At 51.0% G+C, this 10,788-nt stretch overlaps 1 protein-coding gene across 10 annotated transcripts in view; it reads left to right on the top strand.

The window, feature by feature from the left end:
• The first annotated feature begins 649 nt into the window (after positions 1-649).
• The window catches only part of PTPRN2 (protein tyrosine phosphatase receptor type N2), a 1,035,582-nt gene continuing 1,025,443 nt past the window's right edge, over positions 650-10,788 (top strand). For 4 of the 10 annotated variants that reach the window (XM_054560095.2, XM_054560097.2, XM_024249817.3 and 1 more), the window contains exon 1: positions 650-915. In XM_054560095.2, coding sequence (XP_054416070.1) covers positions 804-915 — 112 coding nt within the window. In that variant the 5' untranslated portion in view covers positions 650-803. The remainder of the gene's footprint in view (positions 916-10,788) is intronic. The other 6 variants (XM_054560089.2, XM_054560090.2, XM_054560091.2 and 3 more) reach the window with 4 other exon arrangements.

Raw genomic sequence — 10,788 nt, 5'->3', positions numbered from 1 at the left:
GGACCCCGGGCGGGACGGCGGCGAGGAGACCAGCCCTGCAAGAGGCCTCACCTTGCTCTGCCCCAGAGCCCGCCTGGCCCCAGCCCACACCCCAGGCCCTCCGGGAGCTTTCCTGGGACCGAGCCTGGGCGCCGCCCGCGCTGCAGGGAAGGTCGACTGGGTCCACCTCTGCGCGACCCGATGCGCAAGTGGCTCGTTACGTTTAAATTAAATAAACGGTTGGAAGGCGTTAATTCGACGCGCGCGGGGCCCCGCGGGTAGAGGCCGCCTGCCCAGGTTCCCAGCAGAGTAGGTTCGGGCCTTTCCGTCCGGGCCAAGGGCGCGGCTTAGGCCCCCGCAGTCCCCAGGGACGGTGCGACCCCCAGCACCGGGCTGGGCGGGGAGGGGATCGGAGGGCCAGGCGGGGGGCAGGAATGCAGGTGGGAGGGGACGCGCGGGGGCGGACGGGGCGTTCCGAGCGGGGAGGGGCGCGATCCGGGGCGGGGGAGTCCAGGGCCGGGCGTGGGGCTCCCGGCCGCGGCGCCTGCGAGTGGGGAGGGAAAGGAGCCGGGCGGGCGGGGGGCGTGGCCGGGGCGAGCGGGGCTGGCCGGGGGCGTGGCCTGAGGGCGGACGCGCGTCCGGGGGCGGGGCCGGGGCGGGGCCGGGCGCTGTCCGGTGCTGAAGCTCGGCCCGGCGTCGCCGCGAGAGCGCGAGAGGCGCGGCGGGAGGAGCTGGCGGCGCGCGCCTCCCTGGGCCCGGACTCGGCCGCCTCCCGCCGCCTCCGGCGCGGCCATGGACTGAGCGCCGCCTGCCAGGCCGCGGGGATGGGGCCGCCGCTCCCGCTGCTGCTGCTGCTACTGCTGCTGCTGCCGCCACGCGTCCTGCCTGCCGCCCCCTCGTCCGTCCCCCGCGGCCGGCAGCTCCCGGGGCGTCTGGGTGAGTGGGGGCGCGGGGGGAGAGGCGCCTCAATGAATTAGTTGGGGGCGTTGTGAGAGGGGCGCCTCCGTGAGGGGCTCGGCGTGGGGAGAGGCGCCACCCTGAGGGGTCGGGGGAGAGGCGCCTCCGTGAGGGGTTCGGGGGGAGGGGCGGCGCCTCAGTGAGGGGGTTGCGGGGAGGGGTGCCTCTGAGTGAGGGGGCATGCAGGGGGGCGCCTCAATAAATGAGTGGGGGGCGTGGGGGGAGGGGCGCCTCAATGAATGCGGGGCGTAGGGGGAGGGGCGCCTCAATGAATGAGTGGGGGGTTTAGGGGAGGGGCGTCTCGGTGAGTGACGGGGCGGGGGAGGGGGCGCCTCAGTGAGTGAGTGGGGAGCGCGCCTTGGCGAGCGGGTCGGGGGTTCCGGGAGTCTCGGGGTTCCAGCGCGACACCCCCAGGCTCTGGGTCGCAAGCCCCCGGCCACGGGTCGCGCGCCTCTCTGTCCTCACTGGCGGCTCGGAGCAGGTCTCGCGCCCCTGCCTCAGTTTCCTCCCCGGCGCCGCCTCCTGCTTCTCCCCTGGCTCCTGGGCCTCACGCCCCCAGCCCCGCCACTCGGCACTCCCCTGGCCCTGGAGCGCGCGGCCCTGGTCCGGCGTGGGTGCGCCCCCCGCTCGTGTTCGCGCCGCGTGTGCCGCGAGGGGCCGGGCCTCCGATGTCCCGCTGCACCCGCGTCTACCTGCGTCCCCCGCACCCCCCGTGGGCAGCACCGCCGAAATCAGAGGACATTTTTCCTCCGCGGCAGCCGCGGGAGGAAAGGGAGGGCGGCAGCTTCACGGCAGCGAGGGAGTGGAAGCCGCTGCTTTCCCAGGCGGACGCCTCTGTTTTAAACCCATAAAACCTCCAGTCCCCGGCACCTCCTTTCCTGCTAATCTTGTTTATTAAGAAGATTTACCATAAAGCCAATGTTTCCAGGCGGCTTCGGGGCCAGAATTACACATGAAAGGTTAGGATAATCGGTGTCCACGGGGCGCAGAAGCAAACGCAGGCGGGGACGGAGGGGGGTCCTTCGCCGCTGCCCAGCGCCGCCTGCACCCACCTCAGTGCGGCTGGGCTCCGGCACCTTCCTCTCGGCCTCTAGGCCCTTCTGGTCTCCAGTAGTGCTTTATCGTCAAAATCCCAAACAAACAAAAACTGCAGAGAACCAGGTGTCTTGACACAGTCTCCCTGGACTCCTGAGTTGACGCTCCCCTCCCTCAAGCCAGAGTCCCCTGAATTCCTCCCTTGCCTTGAGGTCTCCTCACACTCCCTAACCTGCTTGTCTCTGTTAGAAGGAACACAGGCGCTGGGAAAGGAGGTCCTTGCTCACCTGCCTTGGAGTCCCGGGAGGGAGTGTCTGTGCTGGTCCCGCACCTCTGGGATGTAGCCCAGTCACTGTGCCCCCAGGGCCCAGGTGAAGCCCTCACCCTTCCATGCTGGAGCACGGGTGAGTCCTGCATTGGAGGCTTGGGGGCCTTGCTCACTCTGCCTCCTCCTGGTGCCTTGCCCCCTATCAGGAAAGAAGGCCCAGCTGTGCACCAGTGGCCTCTTGCTGGGGTTGTATTCCTTCCTCCAGCTGGCTTGACCTGGCCAGTCACCTTATGGGAGAGTTGTTTGCTCTGAGGCCAAGTGCCGCCCTTCACCTACGCATGAAGCACACATGGGCGTGGAGTGTCCCAGGGAAGGTAGGTCATTATGGTGTGAGCTGGAGGCTGCTCCTTGACTGCCTTCCTTGCCATTGCAGTGGCCAGTTCACAGCATTCTTCCAAAATCACAGAGAAAGTCAGAAAGGTGGCGGGGTAGCTGAGAGAGGCAGCAAAGGAAAACCCAAAGATGGAAGTGCATGAAGAGAGGAAAGCTGCTAAACTGAATGATAATGCCCAATGCAGCAGTGTTATTTTGGCTACCAGCAAAGTTGACTCATATAATTAAAACTGGTGCCATGTTTCCCTTGGCTCTGATCACGGTGTCACTGGTAACAGAAGACTGTGTCATAAGGAGACTTATGGACACACTCATTTTGTGGGAAAACATTAGGGATGCAGACATCGTTTGAATTGTTTCGAGGACTGCAGGTGAAAGGCATCACCTACATTCTCAGGTAATTGGAAACTGCCCCAGTGGTATAGACAAAGAATGAGATGTATGTGTGGTCTTCCCATTGCAGGAGCCACCTTGGGGCAGAATGTGGCCATGTGTCAGCTACCTATGTCCCCTCCACCTTGTACCATCCTCACTCAGTGTTGCTGCCATTTTGTCAGAACACAATCCACAGAGAATGCAAGGAGAAGCTTGCTTACCTGTGCCGGGCAGGTGCTGCCATTTTTCTTTCTCTCCTGTCTGAATCTTGTTTGGCAATGGTCGTGCCAACTACATTGTTCCAAATAATGAGGCTCGATTAAAGTTGCACAGAGCGGCCTTAAATCTGGCCCAGCTATGCCATTTGTAATCTATTTATTTATTTACCTATTAACATTCAACTTCACGTTGAGGCCTCCAGAACACATGTGGTTCAAGGACATTCAAGTTTCTGCTCCTCTGTTACATCAAAAAGCCTTGTAGGTTAGAACTAGGGGTTGATGTTAACAGACCTGAAGACCAATTCTTTTTATATAGGATGCCTTGTCTTGAGCAAGGGGCCCTTCTCATGTTGACAGTGAAGGAGCTCTTGATGAAACCCAGGGTCGATAACTACCGTCTCTGAGTTTATTCTCGTGGCCTTGAGCTGCACTCCATGATGCTGACTTATTTCCAGAACAGCTGTTGGCAGCAGCCTGTGGTAGTGGAAGTCCCACTGCTTCCTCTCTTAAAGGACACTCTTTTCCCCTGATTTATTTAGTTTCCTGCCCTCCCATCACCCACTCTGCCTGTTCCTTTCTGGTCGGAAGGGCTCCCTTTTGGCATTAATTAATTATCTGTGAGACCATTATCGAAGCTGAACATAGGGGAACATGGCATCCTTTCTAGTGACACGATTCAGCTTTGCTTGTAGCCAAAATAACATTGCTGTTTTATGCAGGGCTGTTCAGACAGCCTGATGGTCTCTTCTTCATATGCTTCAGTCTTTGAGTTTTCCTCCCCACCGGCCCGCCTTTCTCTGTGATTTCAGGGTATCCTTTGTGCAGGGCTCAGTGCTTTTTCCTTAAGTTTAACTTGAACATAAGCCCTTTGTTAAGGGCTTTACGCTGTTCTTCAGTTACATGGAGGCTGACTTGTGAACCTGCTCAGGTAGCCCCTATGTTTAGGGGGGCAGTTTTCTAAAGGACCCCCTTCCTTTTGCTAAAGAAGCACAACTTTCATTTGCCAATGATAGAGTCAGCTTTTCATGCAGATTTTGCTTGGAGAATCCAGATTCAGAACCAGTGGGTGCACCTGGCTGTGAAGACAGGAGATTGTTCATTTTGCTCCTTTGTTTTGGCCTTCCGATTTGCCTACACAGACTTTTCATTCACCAGGGAGCCCACACAGAGCTGAGAGGCAGAGCCATCAGAGCAGGACTCTGCTGGCTTGTGAAGGAGATGGAGTGATTATTTTTAAATCAAAGGATCCTTACTGCCACAAAAGCACAAATCTATCTTTACTTCTTGGGGTCCGGAGCCTCTGATTCCGTTTGGTTGGATGGTAATGAGCAACCTGCCCCTTCCCCCAAGAAGAGCCTGCTCCTTGCACATCTGTGAGCTTCTCTGCCTGTTGTTCCCTGTCTCTCCTGCTCGGTCTCCATCAGCCCAAGGGCTGATGTTCTGGGCAGAAGGAATGGGGTGTGTTGTAACCCTAGGCTTCTGGAAGAAGGAGGTGCCAGACAATGGGTTCACTCATGAAGCTAGACTCAGGAAGCGGGATGTAGGGTGTCAGGCTCAGAAGGGATGGGCAGGGAATGGAAGAGCTTTTAAAATGACTTCTCAGTGCTGAGCTTAGCTGTGTGTTTCAGCGTCTGGCAGCTCTTCTTCCAATATGATTTGTTTTTGTACCTGGTGATCAAGGTCAGTGGTGCCCGCCAGGGAGGTGGGGGTGGGCAATCACTTTGTCATAGTCATCTCTCTGCTTTACTCCGAGATGGTGTTGGGCCCCGTCATGGCGCACAGCGGGAATCTCTGTGTGCTATGAAACATGTCAGCATGTTGGGTCTCCAGCTTCCTGTGAAGAATAGGGCTATCGACACAGGGTACACGGGACCAAGGTTAGCTGGTGTGATGTGCAGCCCAAGGCCCCGTCTTCTGATGAACTCTGTGGTGACACTGATCCTTTTATGTGACAATAATTTCTGTATTCTGGGTTTGTTTTGTCCTAGTGTTCATGCAGTATTACCTAACTTTTGGATGCAGTTACTCATTGACTTTTCTTTAGATTTTGAAAGTGAGGAATATGGGACTAGGAAGGGGAGTGAAGCCTCAAGGAGACACAGGGATTCAGCTAAGCTGTTATCAGACATGGTCTCATTAAGAAAGTTCCACTCAATGAAACTGGCTTTGCGGGTGAGCCATGACCACTGCCTCTTAGAGGGTTACCTTAGAATTTCAATTTCCTCATGAAAAAGTGTTTGCAGCCAAACGTCGCCCAAACTAATAATAGCTCCTTGGCATTGGGTGACAGATATCTAAGATATGCCTGGATAGGTGTAAATATTACTAGTTTAAGGATTCTTTTTTTTTTTTTTTTTTTTTTTTTGAGATGGAGTCTCACTTTGTCACCCAGGCTGGAGTACAATGGCGCAATCATGGCTCACTGCAGCCTTGAGCTCCTGGGCTCAAGCAATCCACCCATCTTAGCCTTCTGAATAGCTGGGACTACAGGCACATGCCTCTGCACCAGGCTAATTTAAAAAAGTTTTGTCTTAGTTTGGATTCATGAATAAATATAATAACTAAAAAACAAACAAAAAATATTAAAAATGAATATATATATATATATTTTTAGAGATGAGGGTCTTGCTATGTTGCCCAGGCTGGTCTTGAACTCCTGGCCTCAAGTGATCCTCCTGCCTTGGCCTCTCAAAGTGCTGGGATTACATGCATAGCCACTGTGCCCGACCAGGTTTAAGGATTCTTTGTGCGTGGAGAGGTGAAGAAAAAGCTTAAGAAATGGCAGAAAGGGTTTTCATCCAGCCAAATCCCAAGAGACGAAGGCCAGATGAGCCTCGGCTAAGAACCTCTGTTATCTTTCCTGACATGATGTTCCACTTCTCAGAGAAAGCAAACAGCTAAATTCATGGCAGATAACCCACCACACCACATAAAAGCACCTGGCAGCTCTTTCCACATTAGTTTAAGTTGACCTTCATAAATGTAGACCCAGCTGGACTTATTTTTTAATCTTAGTTGATAGAAGGCCAGAAAACCTGAGAAGCAGAAAACAGTTAATCCACTTTTCTGCTGCTTGGAAACAGTGTGGAAACAGTGTGTTGAAGGAAGGGCATTTTTTTCTTTTAATTCCTGTTATCTCTAAGAACTCTGCCACAGCCACTATTTAAATACCTAGAACAGGAAGTAAAAATGGGTGAGGCTCCCTTGGAAACACCTGCTTCTGCACATTTTAAATACCTTTTTTGTTTGTCACTCTGCCTCACGAGGCTGGTAAGTGGGTGGCTCTTACAGGCAGCTGGAAAACTGGACCTCGGACTACCGAGCTGCATTTGTCTTGAATGGCTTCTGTGTGTGTAACACAAAGAAACGAGAGATGATGAGTGTTTGGTAACAGTTACTCAGTGTTAACTCTCATCTCTGGAGGTGGTAAGAGGGCATTTCACTTCCTCTGTTTTTGTCTGTTCCCTCCGATAGTCCTAACTGCGATTCAGAAAACCAAGGGCATTCCCTGGGTAGTGCCAGGACTAGGACTGTGTCTTGTGAGGGTGATTCAAGGCCATGGCAGGTGACAGGGGATGAACTAATAGTTACAAAACCGATTCTGGAGCTTTCTTTTTAACATTTAATTTTAAATTATCATAAAGTAAAATGGACTTTTCTTTTTTGGTGTACTGGGTTACATATAGATTCAGGTGGCCACCTCCTCTGTCAGTGTACGGATCATTCCATCACCCCCAAAACTTACCAGTGTGCTCCCTTCACAGCGACAGCCTCTCCCATCCCTGTACCTCTGGGTACCCCCAAATCTTGAATCCCTGAGCCTTCCATGTGCACTGACATGTATTCCCCAGAATAACCCATATAAGTATTTCTATCGTCAATTTACAGATAGAAAGACTGAGTCTTGGAGTGGTTAAGGAATGTACCACAGGATACTCGGTAGGTAGTCCTGGGATGGGGTCGTAGGTCTCTGGAGCCTCCTTTCTCTCCCAGTGGTCATCCCAGGATGGGCTGAGGATTCTACGTGCTGTCAGAACATGTCTCTCTGGTTGCACAGAACAAGGATGTCTGTCTCGTTCTTACAGGAGTGGGGACCATTTCACTTGTCAAACTGCCTTTCTCTTAGGAGCTTCTCAGCCTCAGGCCATGGAGATTTTAAAGTGCTCTTTGGCACCAGCAGGGGATTGATTTTCTGAGTTGGGTTTTGTTTTGGGTGTCAGATTCAAATATTTGGTGTGCCTCTCTGACGGAATTTTGATGTTTGGAAATGGATGACTTATTTTTGGAGACTTTTGGCCTTCCCATAATGGCAGGGAATGAAAATGCCACCCGTAGGATTTACTACTTGATATGTCCATAAAAATTTTATGTTCTGAATGCTTTCTGGGTTTCCGTCCGGTTTTTAAAAATGTGGTGACACAAACACCAAAGAAGTGAGCTCTCATCTCAGACTTGTCATAACAAAAACCCACTTCAGAATAAGGGATGAGAGAGGGATTATTTTCCTAAGAACATTTATTTAAGAGTAGGTTCTGTTTAGGTTTGATGTTTAGAGTGGCAAGCAGGCAGGGGGCTGGTTCAGGGACTCCCACTCTTTTCTGAACTATGCTGGTGGAAGGAAAAAGTAGAATTTTCTATCATGTGATGTGGGCACTCCCGTCACCACATGGTTCTGAAAGCTCATTTTGAAAAGGCTTCTGATGCAGTGTTCTGTATACAGCACAAAGGGCGTGTTTAGAAATGGTTTGTTTGGTGGAAGGAATTTTCAGAAGGAAGGCTGACCTGGTTTCCGAAAGGAAAGGACTTCATATTAATCATGCAAGTGAATTCTGGTTCCAAATGTGAAATACATTCAACTTGTAAATGGATGGAGCCGCTAATAAAATTGGCAGTCAGAGGCTGTGATTTTAATCCAGCTCAAAGCAGCAGTTAATCTGTGGTACAATTTGAGGCTGACCCCACAATGTGTACATTCTCTGAAATAGCTGCTCTTCTAGTGGACTCAACTGTGCACACCAGCGCAAGCTCCATTTCTTAGCCGGAGGCAGGGGATGGAACATAGGGGAAGCAGTGGCAGGAGCTGCTGTCTGATGACTTCCCACCTCAAGTCCATTTTGTCCCTCACATCTCTTTTACCAAGAGTTCTTGAATCTCTTTCTCTGCTTTTCCTGAAAACAGGCCAAGGTTGAGACCACTGGACTTCCATCTGATTTGAGTGTTCTGCGCTGAGATACAGCTGTGGTTAGAGCTGCTATGGGAAGCACAGCCATCAGTTCCTATGGAGCAGCACCCATTCTTGTGGTGGAAGCCTTGCGGCATCCATGTGCCCACTTTGTTATGCTGTTATGGTCCTTGATTCTGTGAAATAGCCAACATGAAATTACGATCAGTTAAGGTAACAGAAATCGGGCTTTTTCACTGAAATAGAAAGAGGATTCTGGCAGAGTCAGAAACTGCAGGTGATTTCTGCAAATATGGTAGGGAATATGTGGCTATGTTTCAAGAGCACAAATTAAGTGGCAGTACTGCTTCCATGCAGTGTGTTGACAGATTGAGAGGTCACCTTATCTTTCCAATCAGATAATCTTTACAGTTTGCACTTGCACTCATATTAGAAGTCAAGAGAAATGGAAGGACTTCACCTATAATCTCTCTGGATTTATACCTTGAGCAAAATACCTGGTTCTTCATGTTTTTGAGAGAATTACCTGAGATGAGTGGGAGAGTCCTTGGTAACCACAGAGTTTCTGATAAGTCCTAGTGGTTGTTATTTTTGGATGCTCCAGGTTTCTACAGTTAATGTTGGAGGTGGTGGCTGACAGGAAGGAATATTGTTATTGTTAGAAACAATATTACTTTAGAAAATCCAAGTCTCAGATGAACTGACAATAGAGATTATTGCAAAAGCATTGCCATTACCTTTTAAAGAGTAATATCATTTATATTTCTTAATAGGCATATCCAAACAGGTTACATCAATAAGGATGAGGCCTGATTTTGTTGTGATGATGAGAGTAACTGATGGTGACAGCCCTTTGGAGTTTATTTCACATCATCCCTTTGATGACTGTAAATCCTTTGAATAAAAGAAGTGGGACTTGGCCGGGCGCAGTGGCTCATGCCTGTAATCCCAGCACTTTGGGAGGCTGAGGTGGGCAGATCATCTGAGGTCAGGAGTTCGAGACCAGCCTGGCCAACATGGTGAAACCCCGTCTCTACTAAAAATACAAAAATTAGCTGGTCATAGTGGCAGGTGCCTGTAATCCCAGCTACTTGGTGGGCTGAGGCAGGAGAATCACTTGAACCTGGAAGATGGAGGATGCAGTGAAATGAGATTGTGCCAGTGCACTGCGGCCTGGGCAACAGAGGGAGACTCTGTCTCAACAACAACAACAACAAATAAAAAAAAAGAAGTGGGACTTAAGGGAACAATAGACACTGGGAATGCCTAAAGAGGGGAGGGAGGAAGGAGCCAAGGGTCAAAAAACTACTTATCAAGTACTGTGTTCCTCGTTTGGGTGACAGGATCATTATAAACCCAACAGTCGGCATCACTCAATACACCCACGTAACAAACGTGCGTATACATGTACCCTTTGAATCTATGATTTTTTTTTTTACAGAGACAGGGTCTGGCTCTGTAGCCCAGACTGAAGTGCAGTGGCATAGTCATAGTTCACTGCAGCCCCGAACTCCTAGGCTCAAGTGTTTCTCCCCACTCAGCCTCCTGAGTAGCTGATACTACAGGCATGTGCCACCATGCCTGGCTTGAACTCCTGGACTCAAGTGATCCTCCTTCTTTGTCCTCCCAAAGTGCTGAGATTATAGGCATGAGCCACCATGCCTGGCCCCCGGAATCTAAAAAAAAAAAGGTGACTTAAATAATATTCATACAAATTTCTTATAAGTTTGAGTAGAAAGTATAATAAAAAGAGATAGTACATACCCTTTTTTTAGATATGCTAAACACTTTCTTTTAAAATGTTTTATTACGTAATATTTGATAAATGCAAAATTCAGAGCACGTTTTTTAGTATACTTGGCATGTCTAGGTTGCACTGTTTTTAAGTGCTTGAATTTTGGTCTTGTCAACGAGCTTGCTGGGTGGGCGTTGTTCCCTTTGCTCTTCTGAAGCGAGGTGAGTGTCTGGCTGGCTTGCTTTGCCCTCTGACCTGCAGGGTAAGGGTGGGCAGTCTTGCTGTACCCCTCTTCCTGGCCTGTGGGGGTGGCAAGGGGAGAGGGAGGTGGCCGGGCAGGGTCTGTGTTAGGGCCCAGTGCGCTATTCAGAGTTTGCACAGGGCCCTTTCCCTTACTCCATCCATTTAGGATTGTGTCAGAGTCCCAAGGGGAGACCTGTGGGCTCTGGATGGGCCCTGTCCCTGTCATCACATCTCATACTTGGGGATCGGTGGCTCTGGTGGACCCCATTCCTGTGGTCACGTCCTATCCTTTATCTGTCTGTTTTATCAGGTTACAACAGTCTTCCTCTTAGAGGAAATGAAGGCAAGGTGAGTGCTCACTTTGCTGTTTGGGCTTTCTTAGGAGCCCTCAGTGTTGTGT

Source organism: Pongo abelii, chromosome 6, assembly GCF_028885655.2.
Source record: "Pongo abelii isolate AG06213 chromosome 6, NHGRI_mPonAbe1-v2.0_pri, whole genome shotgun sequence".
Classification (NCBI taxonomy): Eukaryota; Metazoa; Chordata; class Mammalia; order Primates; family Hominidae; genus Pongo; species Pongo abelii.
This window is presented reverse-complemented; position numbering and strand designations above follow the sequence as displayed.